This window comes from Leguminivora glycinivorella, chromosome 6, assembly GCF_023078275.1.
Source record: "Leguminivora glycinivorella isolate SPB_JAAS2020 chromosome 6, LegGlyc_1.1, whole genome shotgun sequence".
NCBI classification, from domain to species: Eukaryota; Metazoa; Arthropoda; class Insecta; order Lepidoptera; family Tortricidae; genus Leguminivora; species Leguminivora glycinivorella.
The window spans coordinates 9,439,888-9,457,628 of record NC_062976.1 but is presented as its reverse complement, the minus strand read 5'-3'; the positions used below and the strand labels follow the sequence as shown (position 1 = coordinate 9,457,628).

At 40.7% G+C, this 17,741-nt stretch overlaps 2 protein-coding genes across 2 annotated transcripts in view; one reads left to right on the top strand and one right to left on the bottom strand.

The window, feature by feature from the left end:
- LOC125227015 (abhydrolase domain-containing protein 2) overlaps nucleotides 1–9,991 on the bottom strand; it is a 38,493-nt gene extending 28,502 nt beyond the window's left edge. Inside the window, exons 1-3 of the mRNA XM_048131205.1 lie at nucleotides 9,733–9,991; nucleotides 8,145–8,317; nucleotides 3,903–4,070 (exon numbers count right to left, since the gene is read on the bottom strand). Coding sequence (XP_047987162.1) covers nucleotides 3,903–4,070; nucleotides 8,145–8,317; nucleotides 9,733–9,887 — 496 coding nt within the window. The 5' untranslated portion in view covers nucleotides 9,888–9,991. The remainder of the gene's footprint in view (nucleotides 1–3,902; nucleotides 4,071–8,144; nucleotides 8,318–9,732) is intronic.
- Nucleotides 9,992–12,555: 2,564 nt separating this feature from the next.
- On the top strand, nucleotides 12,556–17,503 carry LOC125227448. Its single transcript, XM_048131766.1, has 2 exons — nucleotides 12,556–14,006; nucleotides 17,206–17,503. The coding sequence occupies exon 1, from the start codon at nucleotides 13,004–13,006 to the stop codon at nucleotides 13,892–13,894; it is 891 nt and encodes a 296-aa protein (XP_047987723.1). The 5' UTR covers nucleotides 12,556–13,003; the 3' UTR covers nucleotides 13,895–14,006; nucleotides 17,206–17,503.
- The last annotated feature ends 238 nt before the right edge of the window (nucleotides 17,504–17,741 follow it).

Here is a 17,741-nt window from a genome sequence, read left to right as displayed (position 1 = left end):
AGTTATATGTTACTTCTTTATAGTAGGATTAGTAGGTATGTTTATTCACACATGTAGTAGGTTTATGTTCATTAGTTTTACTCTTCAGTAAACAAAACAAAATATAAATAAACAAAAGGGCTATGTTATGTCGAACGTGTGATCAAGTTGAATCACCGGTCGACGGTCGATTATGTCCGAAAGACGGTGAGTCAAGCTGACCTTGTGACTACCTCACACTTGACTACTAATTCGTCATTCATTCTAACCGTTTACTAATACTTAATTTTCCATGAAAGTGATTTCGTATTATATTCCTTTTTAAACAGCAAATATTTCAATTGTTAACATTAAAAACGCATACTATTACAGTTATCTGAGTTATCAATAAAACATATTATTAATGTTAGTTATCAATTATCATTATTAACAAAGGTACTATGTTTTTGTATTACTATAAATAAAATATTCAAATCGAAACATACAAAAACAGGACATTAATATACTAAAGAAAATTACAGTAATCAATCTATCCATAATTTAGTACCTAAAGTTACGTCCTTACGACCTTTAGAAATCTTCCCACGAACATACGGGTCCATAATTAGCACTGGACTGGAGTAAAAAACATTGTAGTGAAATACCATAATAGGAGCTCTTTGTTTCGAATACAATTTCGATCTTTGTTTCTGTAATTTGTACTCATTAGAGCTTCACATGCATAGTGCATATTTTAACAGACTAGCTGGTATTTTTCTTAGTCTAATGTCTTAGGTAGGTTTATACATATAATTATTTAGTTAAATTACAGGTACAGAGCCAAAACGGTAATTTTTTTAAATACTACGTCAGTAGACTCGGTGGCAAAAAGAGGTATAAGGAAGAGATTCAAGATTCAATAGTTTATTCATGGTAAACACATAATTATCTACATAAGTATTACATAAATTTTACAATTAATATTAAAAAATGTATGACGGGGTTACCACGAAATGGTCCCGCCTCAGCATAGATGCTGACCCAGGGGTCAGCGCTGATCTTCCGGCGAGACCACGTACATTAGGTAGGTACCCCAACCCTTGTCCCGTATGCACCGGTTAGGATTTTCAGACATTACAGGACAAAAAAAACATGCCGATGATAAATAGGCTGGATAATAGGTGATAAGAATCTGTTTGAAGAAAGATGACGACAGGCTTTTTGGCACAAATGTTCTAGTGGATTACCAGTCCATGCTATCCGCGAGCTATAACTAGTATAGAATAGCGTGTCTTTCTTTGATGAGGTCACATATATGACATACCAATCAGAATCGTTCATTAATTCCAGATATAATATTGAGAACTGACATTTTTTATACCTATACATTTGCAACATTGTAATAGTATATGGGTAGATATACTAATGAAGAATGGTTGTCTCATTATAGTACCTACACTGTACAGTTAGTATCAAATAGTTACTAAGCATGACGTCACTTTTACGGAGATTTTTGATGCTGACTGCAGTATTGGGATTAGGCCCTATTTTTCTACGAAAATAGCCACAGTTTTATAATTATAAGGATATTATTTTAAAGTATAAAAACGATTTAGAAAACCAAGATTATAAAGAATGGGGTTAAGGCCATTGAACTTTATTCGTGGCAATTAGTTCTTCATTTGAATATTGTGCAATAATAAATAATTAAATATGTATATTAATAAGGTTAGTTTGGACATTTAATAGGTGCTGTTGCCTACTGCTGTTTCACAATACATAAGGGCAAGCGAGATCATGGGCGTGGCGCTGCCAGATCCATTATGAGGTACCGTTATCGAGATAAGCAATTACCATTTAAAGGAATGTGAATTCAAACGGAAATACACTACACCTCAAACGATCTTTAGAACTCGGGTTCTCTCAGCTATGAATACCCTAAGATTGAGATACCGACGCAAAAACCAGAGTTAAAGCGTGTGAATTTGTCCGCCTTTTCATAGCTCCATGCATAGTTCAAATTCATTAGGTTAAAAAGTCGATATAATGAAGAATTGACGACATAGATTTTTTAAGTGTTGAAACTAAACTTGCAAGATAACGTTCAAACAAAAAACAAAAAGCAATTAGTCGCATAGGTTTTTAAACAATTACCTAAGCTAAGCCGAGTAAATATGTAAAATGAGCAGAAGACTTTGGAAATTTCAAAGAATTTTCAAGGCCCATGTGTATGATTACAAAAGTTGGTCTATCATTTATTATGTAGGGTGTTTTTACATCATTTTGCTCTTTATTTTATGAATTATGAAGAGAAGACTAAATTGTATGAATGTATACATTACCTATATGTACAATATGTATGTAGTATGTAACGTCACTTGGTGTGTGCGTAAACAAGTATACATCATCATCATCATTCTGACGCTCAAACCATTTGTCACAACAATTTTTATTTTATTTTTTTATACTACGTCGGTGGCAAACAAGTATACGGCCCGCCTGATGTAAAGCGGTCACCGTAACCTATGGACGCCTGCAACTCAAACAGTGTCACATGCGCGTTGCCACCCCATTAGAAACTTGTACATTCCCTTTTGCTGTGTTAAGTACACAGCAAAAAGGAGTGTACAAGTTCTAAGGAGGGTTCGAGTTGCCGACGACTCAAAGGACAATAAACGGAACAAGTTAGTTCCGTAAGTCCTCCCGTCATCAGCACACCGCACCCTCGTTGAGCTCTGGCAGCCTTACTCACCGACAGGAACACAACACTATGAGTAGGGTCTAGTGCTATTTGGCTGCGGTCTTCTGTAAGACGGAGGTACTACCCCAGTTGGGCTCTGCTCTAGATTCGAGCGAGACGATATCCGCTGTGCTGTGCCCTACCACACAAAGCGGAATATCATTCGCTATGCCCTACCTCCAAATGTTTAGAATGTTAAGTTACAGTAAGATTTAGTTTAGGTATTAAGTTTATAGGTTAAGTAACTTGTTTAATCTTTTCCTTGTACTCCGTGTTGTGGCAATAAATGCATTTTCTTTCTTTCTTTCTTTCTTTCATCATTCGCGTGCCCATATCCCATTCATTTGGGATCGGCGCGAGATGTCTTCCTCTTCCATACCTCTCTATCACCTGTTATATCTTCATTTACTGGCTTTCGTTTTATACCATCTCTCATGCGGTACAGGATGGACCGTCCATCCACCCGTTTATATAACATCATGAATAAAATAGAGAAAACCAAAGCTAGTAGTGTTTAATGGCATGCTTTACCATCGAAGGAAATTGATATCCGTTTCCACTGCAGCTGACGCTTTTTAAGCGACACTTGCATCTTGCAACACCATCTCACTGTCTAGGAAAGGAAGTCAGTGCTCGCCAATCGGATGTTTATGCCGTTGCCAATGTCCGAGTTAGACGTTATTATTACTTGTCGATTAGAGAAGATATAGGTATAGGAGGTCCATATCGACCTACACACACATATCGACCTACGACTACGAATCTGATTTCGTATAGCTACGGGCGTTGCTGAGATAGCATCAATCCTGAGCCTGTCGTCTATGAACTTAAAAATACTCTTAGAAATTAAAACTTCAAGTATCTACTTACACGCACGCCAAACACCTGAGCCCTACTCAATTACACTGCCAGGTGAACTTTTCGGCTAGGTCGAGTGTGTCAAATCAAAGTCGAAAGTTACCTGATATTAAAACTATAGTTCGAATGTATACGTACTACGTAGTTAAAAGCTCGGCTTCACATGCGCGTTTTGAGAGCGTAGGCGGAGCGTTAGTGAGCCGCAATGATAGCGGTGCGCCGGACGAACGCTAATGTTGCGCCCAGGGGACGCCGGCGCAGATTGCGAGCGGAATGCGCATTCATCGCGCATTCCGCTCCGCTATCAAAACGCTTTATGTGTGGCGGAGGCTATGTAGCTACTCACCGTATGAGAATATTCGAGCGCCGGTAACGGGCACGCTGTTGAGCGCGCCTATGTGGTTGAGCACGGCGCAGCGATAGCCGTGCCACTGCGAGTAGTGGACGTAGGTTCGGATGTACACGCTTTCTGAGGTGTTGCCGATGCCAGGGCATATTGCTACTGTCACGTCGTCTGTGGACAAAAATGTCCTTAAAATATATAATGGTTACAAAACCTAATCGAAAATCTGGGGTGCAGTGCATTCGAGCGAACAAGATCATCAAGAGTCGCGCTATAAATAAGAAGCAACGGGTTTCCACGTCACACCTGTAGTTTGAGGGCATAAGATAAGCATGTTATAATGGAAAGAGAATTAACCCATGAGTATATAGATAAAACATTCCGCTATTCGCTACTTTTCCATCATGCACCAGGTTTGAGCAATTAACTTTCTACAAATGAATACTGTCTCTATTAGTTGTTGTTTGTAACCTTTTACCTTGTCTCAAAATCTTTACCTTTTCGTGCACAAAACCCTTTTCATGACGAACACAATAAAGGATTGAATGCTAGCGAACTAGATAACTCGTCAAGTCTAATGTATAGAAATTTCACTTTTTCTAACATGGAATGATTGTGAAGTGAACAAGATACCTATGTCACGCATGACAAATAAATACAAATGCGGAGGCGTGATACGACAGAGGCCTTTCATCATGACAAAGAGGCGAGAGTGAGACTAAAGACTGTTGCAAAGAGGAATATTTATTTTAAATACAAAATAGGTATTCCTTTTAAAGTTGGGCCAACCCTCCTAGTAGTTTATGAAGGCGTCGTTCCGTGCAAGAAGTGTTTAACTTCGTTCGCAAGTGCGGCGCCCTGTTATTTTAGTTCCCACTATTTGTTATTGTTATGAACGCTATGTGTTATTTCAGTCAGTCATGTCGAGAACGGAAAATACAGAATACCTACAGTTTTCATAATGGAAAATAAACTTAGGACAATTTACGATGAAACGGATTTCATGCAATATCGAATTGATCAATGTGGTTTACACAGGCTTAAAATCTATTTCAGTAGATAGCTATACTTGTGGCTAGTGGCACTCTATTGTCTGTGTTCTGTAACTTTTTAGTTCAGGTATGGTATGAGTTAGCGAGAATACATAAAAATAGATGCTCTATATCAGTAACTTCAGAACATAATTTTCTTACTATACAAAATCATCACCTATATTATAGGTACTCTCAGCAGGGAAAGGAAGGAAAGGCAGCCGTTTCCCGGAAAGTTTTATGAAATTATGACCCACTCCAATATGACACACGTAGAGTACCATGACAACATCATAAGCTTACTAAATACCTACCAAAAATCTATAGACGTGTCTATCCGTCTGTCTGTCTGTCTGTCTGTCTGTCTGTTTGTCTGTCTGTGTGTGTGTCTGTCTGTGGCACTCTGTGGCATCGTAGCTCCCGAACGGATGAACCGATTTTGATTTAGTTTTTTTTGTCTGAACGTAAAGTTTCTAGCCATGTTTCATGAAATTCGTTTGGGGTCCATTTTTTTTGTGGTTAGATTAGGTTAGGTTATTTCATAGTTTCCACACAGAATCGCGAGCTCTTTAAATCCTAATAGGAGAAAAAAGTGTCCCAAGGTTTTTTTCCCATTCCGTTTTACCATGTTTTCATACATTTTTTATGGCGCTTTGGCGCTAACGGAATGGAAGGTTTGAAAAATGTATGGAAATCTTGGGACATTTTTTTTTCTCGAGTCAGGATCGTAAGATCTCGCGATTCTGAGTATGAATCGCGTAAAAAAATAGTACCCATGTGAAATAAAGAGTGGGGTGGACAACGTTGACAAAAAATGGCCTATTTACCTGTAAAAGTAACCCTGACCAAGAGTTCCAGCGTAGAAAATTCTAAAATCGTTATCAATATTCTCAATCGCCCTTGCATAGTATTCGGATGACGGAGTAGTAGATAACTTTTTTCGATGTTCGATATTAGCGGTTTAGGCCCTTGATAATGCTGACATAACTATCTTTCATCGTAAAGGACGGATGATAAGATCATAAGATTTCACCTACATCCTTCCTTTCATTAGCAGTATGTGCGGGTGATTCATGTTCATGCTGTCATACGTATACTATAGTTACAGACACTATTAAAACGTATATAATAAGTAGTCAGAATGTATAGTTTAAAGTATTATATTATACGGTATGGATATTATTGATGACGTAAGTATTATATGTATTTTAATTATTGGGCGGTGTACCTACGTCCTACCTACGTCATATTTATAATCTGTAGGTGTAGGTCATGTTAGCAGCATGTACAATGATTGTTACAAAATGCCTAGGCATATAAATAAAAGCAAATTAGAACCATGAAAATTCTAAATAATCTATAGACTCAGCTATGTCCAATTAAGCTTTCTTCGCTTTAATTTAATCCAATTAAATTGCATAGTGGTAGAAGTGATTTATGAGTAATGACTTGTTCTGATTGCACTCATCAAAAGTATACATGTTAAACTTGGTGATAGACCTAGGCAGTTATCGACATGTTCTACATAGGTACATATAACAAAAGGTAAAGGAATTCAAAGGAAACGGATAATATTTCTGACGTGACAATTTGACGAAGAATGCCGAATTAGTCATAACTTCATAAGCAACTTCGAACGTGAGTGTACAATATTAGTAAATTTTAGACGATTTTTGGCTGGCATTAGGAGTTTGTCAACAATAACGTACTACGTACGTACGTTTGTGTACTTAACACAGCAAAAGGGAATGTACAAGTTTCTAATGGGGTGGCAACGCGCATGTGACACTGTTTGCGTTGCATGCGTTCATAGGTTACGGTGACCGCTTTCCATCAGGCGGACCGTATGCTTGTTTGCCACCGACGTAGTATAAAAAAAAAAATAAATAGAATTGCTAAAAACCGATTCACACAATGCTGGCAAAGCGATCTGCTTCGGTAAGTGCGGCGAGCAGAGCGGATCGAATGTATGCATGCAAACTAGCATTATACATACATCAGTATGGTAATAAAAAAATCCTGGTACAACACGTAGGGACATACTGAGGTCGCTTCGGCGTGCGGGGCGATTATTAAGGTGCTGTTACACGGGCAACACAATTGCCAGGAACTCGCATAGTTACCATTGCCGCGTTTGCTCCATAGTAGTTGGTGCGTATTGAACATACGCGGCTATGGTATGTGAATTCCTGACAGTTGCCCGTGCAACAGCACCGTTAGTGACCGGCCACATCTAAGCGTCGCGTGTCTCGGGGCGCGTCTTACGTCCTTCCTATACAAAATGTACTGAGGAGACGTTTTTTGAATTACAATCAGGCGGCGTCGGAGACGTCCGTTGCGCGCCCCGAGACACGAACGCGTTACAACGCTTTACGTACTATGGTATAAATGCCTACTACTGGTACAACACACTGGTATGAACAGAAAATTACATTATTCCCAGTCTCTTTCATGTGTGATGATTTTCGTTACAATTATTTTACTATGGTTTAAATCGTGGTATGGTTTTATGGTCGCAGATAAATATACCAGAGAAACCTAAGGATCCAAATGAAAATCTTAATGAATACTTTTATTACACGGGCGAAGCCGCGGGTAAAAGCTAGTTATAGTATAGATAGTATCTACTGTAGTTCCGTCTAGAAGACCTAGGAAATAGGAAACGACCTCCAAATGCAATGGAATTTAAAAATATACCTGGTCTATCTATGACTCAATGTACTAAGTTTGTAATTGGTTTCTGTCCAATGTCTATCTCGTCTTCACCTAGGTGTGTAAATATTTCCAATTTATAAATATCGTACACAAATGTCACGTACAAATTCATAGAAATATAAAGAATCCACACGTACGTCATATTGGCAAAACTGGCGCGAGTTCTTTTACCAACCAAAGTTCGGCTTCAATATTAATATTATTCATCTAATATTTCCACAGACTTTTGAATAGCGAAAACTTGCACAGGAAATTAAAAAAACAGCCCCCACTTTCGTCAATGAACGTTTTTGCTTTAGAAATTTATTAAACGGTTAGCTATGGGTGTTCGCGATAATATCTCTTCACAGAGGCACATTATAAAACATTCCTAAATTAAGGTCTTGTGTAATTTAACCAAATTAGTCTTTACAATAGATGTGAATTCGCAGGACATTGAAATGAGTAAATCTCGTACATGAGACCGAGGTGTGGTTTTTATCTTAAACATAGAACATACCTTCATGTTCAGATCCCATTGGTTCATACAGATCATAGGTGAGCGTTGATTTATCGGGTAGCACTAGGGATATCCGAGCACCGATTGGCCAGGGACAGCGGACCCGGCCGATGAGACTGTGCAGGATGGTTTGCACATGGCCACTGAAGCCCCACAAACGGGTTGGGATGTAGCTGCAATTAAAACTGGTGGTTAGCACTTTCTGTGCAAGTAAATCTGTGAAGTAAATACTCTCAAGTTTTTAGTTTAGTCCAGTGAAGTTTTTAGTTTTGCAAAACGATTGAGCTACATTGGATTATATTGCATTAATAAGCCATATTTATAGTTACAACTTAATCCCATATTGAAATGCTACATTCTGTTTTACCATATAGAAAATGCTAGACCTGAAGAAGAAAAAAAATATTCCAAGGCTATAATAATTATTTAGACTAGACAAAAACTTCAGCGAGATACCAGAGATAAAATTGACATTTGACCTAATCTTTAGCATAAACATAAATCACATTACATACCTACTAATAATTTGACATAATCTCTGTTTCCTATGATTAGCTGTTTCTTAGCTTGGCAATATAGATAATTCTAGTCTAAATTAATAAAACTGGGAGTAAATGGGTCAAGAAACTATTTATTGTTTTATCTTTATTAACCCGGTTAATGTTTAATGATTGACTTAACACTACAAATACTACAATTGATAAATATTTTTGTGTTTATGGGTTCAATAACAACTCGAGTATGAGGTCAGTAAGTAGTTGTAGCTGTAGAGGCAGGCCTAAGAATTTATTAAAGATTTAATAATATATTTGTTTAGTGCCTTACAGGTAAGAAATACAAATAAAGGAGTTGCAATGCAACACTAACTAGAAATTTATCAGATTTATAATCAACAAGGCCATGGTAACCATATAAAGGTCACCTGCAAGGTGCATTAGATTTAATTTAATTAGTTTAATTTGTTAGTTTATTTTAAGATACCTAGTTCTTAATAGTTAATGTATTTTTTCCTGTAATAAAATATTTTGATTTCAGATACCAGCATATAATATTAATAAGAATATAAAATAGGTAACACAGAAGTAAATAGAAGGAATATAGTCTAAGCATTTCATTAATGCTATTCTAATTTGGGTCAATTGTTTATATAAAAAAAGCACAACTTACTGTTGTGGCCTTCATGGTTTTTTCTAGATTGTTCTTTATCATGACTTTGAGATCATTTTTACTGGCTCATAAAATACATAAGAAGATATCAAGTATTTTTGCACTAAGGTTGCTATTACTGAGTGAAATTTATACCGAATATCAAGTGATTTCAAACTCGACATTGCCTCATATTTATCAGCTGATTTTGGTCAAGCAAGTTGAGAGGGCAGCACGAGGCCCTAAACAATCAATCAAGTATAAAATCTTCATGTTCATAAGCCGAAGTACTCGAATATTCCCGTCTCCATGCTTATCATTTCACGCCTTAACAACGTTTGCTCCAAAAATATTATGACATCATCATGCACGCTTGAAACTCATGAAAGCGTATCTACAAAAATGCTACAGTTATAAATGTATAACATAACTTTTTACTTACGGTTCGTAAAGGAAGGGTGAAACAAATAAGATATTTTCAATAAAACTTCTATCCCTTCCGTAAATTACGGGTTTCTGTGACTGGCTGTTAACATTCAGTATACGAAATAGTACGCATAATATAACAGCCACAACAGCTAGAAGAACGGTAGACATTTTTCAGGACGTCTTATTCACGGTTTTATATTTTAAAACATACTTTTAGCCAATAAGTTCACTACAGCGATAAGATCATGAAAATTGTAACTAGGCCATGAAGCACTCCTAGAGATGTGTCGCCGCAAACCGCTCAACTCGGCCCGACCAACACACAAACCGGTACTAAGAAACGAGCCGAACGAACGTACCGATCGGTCCCACTCCCACATGACTCAACTCGAAAATGTTGATAACGAAACCGGCAATATCGGTATCGGAACTGCAAGCCAGCGAGTGCAAGCAGGATAGCTGTACTTTCGCGCGGAAGTGGCGCCACGGCCCGAATCTGAAACACGCTCCCGGTCCGCCCGACCGTGCTCGCTTTGGTTTAACAGATGGTAACAGATGGTGCTCTTTTTCCTAATAATAAATGGGGAAATACATGGACCTTAACTCTATGGGGAAATATAACAGTTTACAACTGTAATTAAATGCTCCCGCTATTCTGCCGTTGCCGGCTTGCCGCCCTTACCGATATTCTGTGAATTCTGTCTCCGTTACGAATATTTTGATGAAATGAAATATATTTATTTGCATTAATTTAGTTTCAGTTTAGCTCGTTCAAACACAACTTTAATTTTAAATAAATAAAAAAACACGTTTATATCATGTGTTTCGGGCATAACTTGACTCGACTCAACCCGACCGACTTGATTCGTGTTCAATTTTGACGAATCGCTTCACACGGGCCAAACCTAACCGCTACATTAATACGCTAAGGACCGTCGTAGCAACTCGGTTTGGTCAAACCGGGTTGAAACCGGTTTACGTAGAAAATCAAACCGTTCAGCCCGGTTTGCGATATTTTCGGTTTGGCACATCTCTAGAAGATACTACGTATCAAATGACAAATGACAACTGAAGTAACTGAACTGAGTGAAGTGAAGTTAGTGAAGTATGAGTGAAGTGAATTTTGTTTGGCAATGGAACGATTCGAAACGATCTACGATTGGCCAGCGCGAAAATTGTTGACAACTTCAGAGTTGCTAGATAATAAAATTATTTGATCCCCTGAAATGCGTTGAACCAAAGTGATTCAATACTCTTTGGAATCAACTTTGAATGATATGTTTTAAGTCCTGTTGACCTTAAAAAAATCAACTTATAACTTGCTATCCTTATGGATAGAATTTTGAAATAGAATAATGCCATATTTTAATTAATATATTTTTTTCTCGAAGCTTGCAACATTTGTACAGTCAGCAACAAAGGGCCTACCGACTTCTTTGCTACCGACTTTACCGAGGGGCTACCAAAAATGCGTTATCTACGTCTGTCGCTTATCTCAATCCCCATTCAAAGTATCCACTAGCACTAAAACTTGAAAAATTCTCTCACAATAAGAGAGTCTAATAATTCTTATTCTTTAAAATGAAGGACTAGGTTAATACCCTCACACAGCGCGTTGATAGTGAAATTGTATCTGCTTCTGTATGCCTGTCTGCTAGCCGATGGTTCTAGGTTAAAACCTCGGCAATGGCTTTTGTTTCAGTGATGAAAGACTAATGATGAACGGTCTTAGCCGTTGCAGAGCTCGCGAGCCAACCGTCTAGCGACTCTAGCGCCCTCTCGCGCATCGTTGGACAAGTCACGAGTAGCGCTCGATTCTCCCAAAGAGAATAATATAATCACTTGCTTGAGACTGCCGGCTCTCACGAGCACTGCTCGCCCTAGCATAGGTTGGGTAAAGTAGTCCCTGGTGATAAACACAGATATTTATTTTGTGCCTGTCACTCTCCCTTACCCCCCCTGTATCGTCGCCTACATAGCAATTAGCATTTACTTAGTCTAGGGGGAGTCACCCAAAGCTGCTAGGTCGATCTGTGTAAGATGTCTTCTATTTATTTGTAAGTAAGGGGCAAGTTAAACACCCAAATCGATTTAGAACATAAATTTATTCGAGAGAACGTTCATGTCTAAAATAAACATGTATTTACCAATAAAAAACAATGCGAATGTTTCATCACTATTAAAACACATTAACATTATGAAGTAGGTACTATCAATATAACAAAGAAAAGTTCAGTGTCTAAGTAAGGAGCCAAATGAAAAATAAGAGATATCTAATTTAATTACGTTAATATCATTAAGTTCAATACTAATCAAACAATGCTGATGGTGGCTAAGGCATGATATTGCAGTAACTCTTGGGATTTAAGCTGTTAACACATTACCGAATTGCTCCAAGGTCATTCATACTATCTTGCAAGCGGGAGCGAGAGTTCTTTTCTATCTCTCACACTTACGTGAAAAAAATCCAGTGTCGCGGTACGGCGCGGTCGTTTATTAGTTACTTTAGTTGCAACTGATTTTCATAACTACACCTTATGACCAAGATTTACCAATCACATGACTCGCTTATGTCGGAGTGAGATAGCGCTAAGCATGTCCCTTTCACACCACACAAACCTCATCAATGTGATATAAGTAAATCTAGATAATATTAGCAGACGAAAGAAATTGTTCCTTTTGGGCATATTAATCATAAACCTTACAGTAAGGAAATAGGTTCTAAATTTTATTAATCAGTGAGTGTATCAATGTTTAATACACATGATAATTAGAAACTAGGCAGCCAAGCATGGTCTTGCGATAAATGATAAAACATCACATCAATACTGTGGCCTAACTGATACACATTTATTTATTTACTTATGTAAAAATCATAATAATATATTATGTAAATTATCATACATCACAAACTTAACATTTCCATTTTAAAGTTAAATATTATGTTTTATAAGAGCGTCAACGTTCGGCGCCGCAAACAGAGCAATGGCGGCGAGCGGCGCTCGCGCCGGGAACGCCTCTCCCGCTCTCCCGCACAACCAGTCCTGGCTCGCCCGCCATTACGATACCACGCGATCACGCAGCTCGATGCGCATGTTAAGTACCTACTTGATGTAACGACTCGGTGCCCTAAATATTATAATATATAGTGCTTAATAGTAATAAGACTTACTATACAACATTTTGTAAAGTGTTAATTAAATTGATTGACAAACTTATTCAATCGTTTATTTTATAGTGTGTGTAACCTCATAGTTACTACAGTGGTGAAATCCGACGTGAACATGGGACCGAAACTGGACGAATCAAGTGGAAGTGTGCCTTCTGACGAGGCAAGTGCACAACCGCCTGCATCTGAAAGAAGCTTGGCGAGGGATACCGGCGATGTATTCAGGGTGGGCATTAAGGTGCCGCCATTTTGGCCGGAGGAACCGGACATTTGGTTCGCCCAAATAGAGGGCCAATTCGACTTGCAGAAAATAACAAGTGACTCGACGAAATTCAATTATGTTATAAGCCACTTAGATAACCAACATTCGCGAGCTGTGAAAGATATTATCGTCAAGCCACCTCCAGAGCGAAAATATGAAAAGCTGAAAACAGAGTTAATACGGAGGTTAAGTGACTCGAAGGAAAAGAGGATCAAACAGCTAATGATGCACGAGGAGCTTGGAGAGAGGAAGCCGTCCGAGTTCCTGCGACACCTGCAGGGGCTGGCTGGCGTCAGCGTGGACGACGACTTCATGAAGAACTTGTGGATTGGCCGCCTGCCGCACGGGATCCAGACGGTGCTCGCCGGGCAGCCCAACACTTCGACGTTGGAGGACCTCGCAGACCTGGCCGACCGGGTCAACGACCTGGCCACCGCCGCGCCGAGGGTCGCCGCCGTCAGCAACCCAGTCCCCGGTTCGGCGTTAAGTGATCTCGCCCGGGAGGTCGCGGAGCTTCGGCGAGAGCTGCGCGAGATGAAGATGGGGCACACGAGAGCCCCCAGGTCCCGCGCGTCATCATCATCGCGACGCGACCGCAGCGGCTCTGCCTCTAGACGTCGTTCCCAGTCCAACTACAGGAAGTATCCAGTGTGCTGGTACCATAGCAAATTCGGAGACCAGTCGACCAAGTGCAACCGGCCGTGTGACTACGCCGCGGCGGAAAACGGGAAGGGCGGTCTGTAAATGCGGCCGACGATTGCCCTCCACCATCAAGAGGCCGCCTGTTCGTGACTGACCGATCTTCGAAGGCGCAGTTCTTGGTCGACACAGGTAGCGACCTCTGCGTCTACCCAAGGTTAGCACTTCGCGAGCGTCGCTCTAAAACTGATTATAATTTGTGCGCCGCTAACGGCACTAATATAAGTACATATGGTTATGTGAATTTAGCATTAGATCTTAATTTGCGTAGAGTGTTCCCGTGGCGCTTTGTGGTGGCAGACGTTACTAAACCAATAATCGGGATAGATTTTTTGAATTTCTATGATCTCCTTGTCGATTGTAGACGCAAACGTTTAATCGATAATACGACATTATTAACGGCTGCCGCCATCTCAGCCCACGGGTGCAATATTGCATCGGTAAAAGTAGTGACCGGCGAGTCTCAATATCATAAAATATTAGATGATTTTCCAGAAATTACACACGACCAGCCGGCGTACACCACACAGTACCACATAACACAGTACACCACATACGAACAACGCCAGGCCCTCCAGTCTCCTCCCCGCCCCGCCGTTTAGCCCCCGACAAGCTTAAGATCGCGCGACAGGAATTCCAGTCTATGCTGGCCAATGGCACAGCTAGACCTTCGGAAAGCCCGTGGTCATCACCACTTCACCTGGCGCCGAAGAAAAACAACGGGTGGCGCCCCTGCGGCGATTACCGTAAGTTAAATGCTCGCACAGTACCTGACAGGTACCCGATTAAACACATTCATGATTTTACGCATAGTGTTACAGGTTGTAATGTATTTAGCACAATTGACCTAGAAAAAGCGTATAATCAGATACCTGTCAGCCCTGAAGACATACCAAAGACCGCTATAACAACTCCTTTCGGTTTATACGAATTTCCGTATATGGGATTTGGCCTCAGAAACGCTGGACAAACTTTCCAGCGGTTTGTTGATGAAGTCACCAGAGGTCTAGATTTCGTTTATGCCTATTTGGACGATTTCCTCATTTACTCACGAAGTGAAGCTGAGCATGAGGAACATCTCCGCATTGTTTTCCAGAAGCTCAAGGACTACGGCCTCATGGTAAACGCAGCCAAGTGCGTTTTTGGCGAAAAAGAGGTAACATTTCTAGGATACCGGATCTCAGAGAGAGGCTGCAAACCGCTCGACTCCAAGGTTCAAGCAGTTAAGGATTTCCCGCCTCCGACAAACGTCCGGCAGCTTAGAGGCTTTCTGGGCATGCTAAATTTTTACAGGAGATTTCTCCCACGAGCAGCTCAGATCCAGGCCCCTCTTCACGCTTTACTGACTGGTTCGGTAAAGGGTTCGCAGTCCATCACTCTAGAAGGAGATACCTTAGCAGCCTTTGAAAAGTGTAAGGAGAGCTTATCCAATGCTGCGCTGCTGGCTCACCCCGACTGCTCAGCAAATCTTGCCGTAGTCACAGACGCATCAGACAAGGCGATCGGGGCGGTACTGCAACAGTTAAAGGAAGGCATATGGGAACCCCTTGCGTTCTTTTCGAGGAAACTTACACCTGCTCAAGTTAAGTACTCTCCCTATGATAGAGAACTGTTAGCCATTTATGAAGCCATAAAGTACTTTCGGCATATGCTTGAAGCCAGACATTTTGTCGTATATACAGACCACAAGCCGATCAGTTTCGCATTTCATGAAAGAAAAACAAACTGCTCGCCGCGTCAATACAGGCATCTCGACTTCATCTCCCAGTTCACAACGGACATCCGACACATATCCGGAAAGGATAATGTTGTCGCCGATACCCTGTCACGTATCGAAGAACTGGGAGCACCGGTAAGTCTCGAGGCTCTAGCCGAAGGTCAAGCTTCTGATCCTGAGCTGCAGAAACTCCTAAGCGAAGGTTCATCGTTGCAGCTGCGAAAGCTACATGTACCTGGCAGTAGTGTATCTCTGTACTGCGATGTCAGTACCCCAAACTCCAGGCCATATGTCAGTAAGTACTTTCGCAAGCAAGTTTTTGACAGTTTGCACTCTCTTAGTCACCCTGGGTCCAACGCGTCAGCTAAGCTAGTCGCTGAAAGGTTTGTGTGGCCCGGCGTCAAGAAGAACTGTAGAGAGTGGACGCGTGCATGCATTCAGTGTCAGCGGGCCAAAGTCAATCGACACGTGACTGCCCCGCTTGGTACCTTCAACTTACCACGCGTCCGTTTTAAACAGGTACATATTGACTTAGTAGGACCACTTCCTCTTTCGCATGGTTATCGGTACTGCCTAACAGCCGTAGACCGGTTCACCCGGTGGCCGGAAGCAGTACCGATCCAGGACATTACTGCAGAAACTGTCGCTAAAGCCCTAGTCACAAACTGGATAGCTCGATTCGGTTCCCCAACAGACATCGTAACCGACCGCGGAAGCCAGTTTGAATCTGAGTTGTTCTCAAGTCTGTCAAAGTTGGCTGGATTCGAACACAAAAGAACAACAGCCTATCATCCGGCATGCAACGGGTTAGTAGAACGCTTCCATCGGCATTTTAAATCCGCTATCGTATGTCACGCGAATGAGAAGTGGACTGAATCATTACCTTGGGTTCTACTTGGCGTAAGAACAGCTTTCAAGGAAGACTTACAGTCATCTTCAGCCGAACTGGTATACGGAGAACCTCTAAGACTTCCTGGGGAGTTTTTCCACTCAACAGCAGGTACAACAGACATGTCTGTATTCACCGCCAGGCTCAGGAGCTTCGCCGAAAAGCTAAGACCTGTACCAGCTTCTCGCCACATAAAGCCTAAGGTATTTGTTTACAAAGATCTCTCAACCTGTGAATACGTGTTTCTTAGAGAGCACCCGTCACGAGGCCCACTGCAAGCAGCATACTCGGGACCTCATAAGGTAATATCTCGAGATGACAAAGTTTTCAAGATTCTTCTCCACAACACAGAGAAGACAGTGTCCATAGACCGACTTAAGCCGGCCTTCACACTATCTCCAGAAGTTGGAAGCGATCACCCTACTGTGCCGCCTACGATATCAAATCAGGACTCTCAGCAGCATAGTAACCTTAGACCTTCACCTCAGCAACCTGATCAGCTGGTAATGCCTCCTACACCTACAGTAACAGCAGAAAATAAGGTCACTCGTTCCGGTCGTCGGGTAAGATTCCCAGATCATTACAATGATTATTATCGCCCTTGACGGTCTCTGGGGGGGAGTAGTGTGGCCTAACTGATACACATTTATTTATTTACTTATGTAAAAATCATAATAATATATTATGTAAATTATCATACATCACAAACTTAACATTTCCATTTTAAAGTTAAATATTATGTTTTATAAGAGCGTCAACGTTCGGCGCCGCAAACAGAGCAATGGCGGCGAGCGGCGCTCGCGCCGGGAACGCCTCTCCCGCTCTCCCGCACAACCAGTCCTGGCTCGCCCGCCATTACGATACCACGCGATCACGCAGCTCGATGCGCATGTTAAGTACCTACTTGATGTAACGACTCGGTGCCCTAAATATTATAATATATAGTGCTTAATAGTAATAAGACTTACTATACAACATTTTGTAAAGTGTTAATTAAATTGATTGACAAACTTATTCAATCGTTTATTTTATAGTGTGTGTAACCTCATAGTTACTACAATACTATTAGTAATAGGGACGGCCTGATATTTTATCATTTATCACGCGACCATGCTTGCCTGCCAGCTAATCACACTAGTAAAACTGAAAATAAGTTTGAGCGCACTTGTGTATACTCCACTAAACAGTTTGATTAAGACGCTACGATACCCCTCATTTCTCCATACAAACGCTCTCGCCTGTTTCCTCTCTGGTTTTTGAAGCTAGATCAATGGTTTTTTCAACAC

Coding starts and splice junctions, on each gene's coding strand:
- LOC125227448 (XM_048131766.1), top strand. CDS start 13,004: ATGGGACCGAAACTGGACGAATCAAGTGGAAGTGTGCCTTCTGACGAG.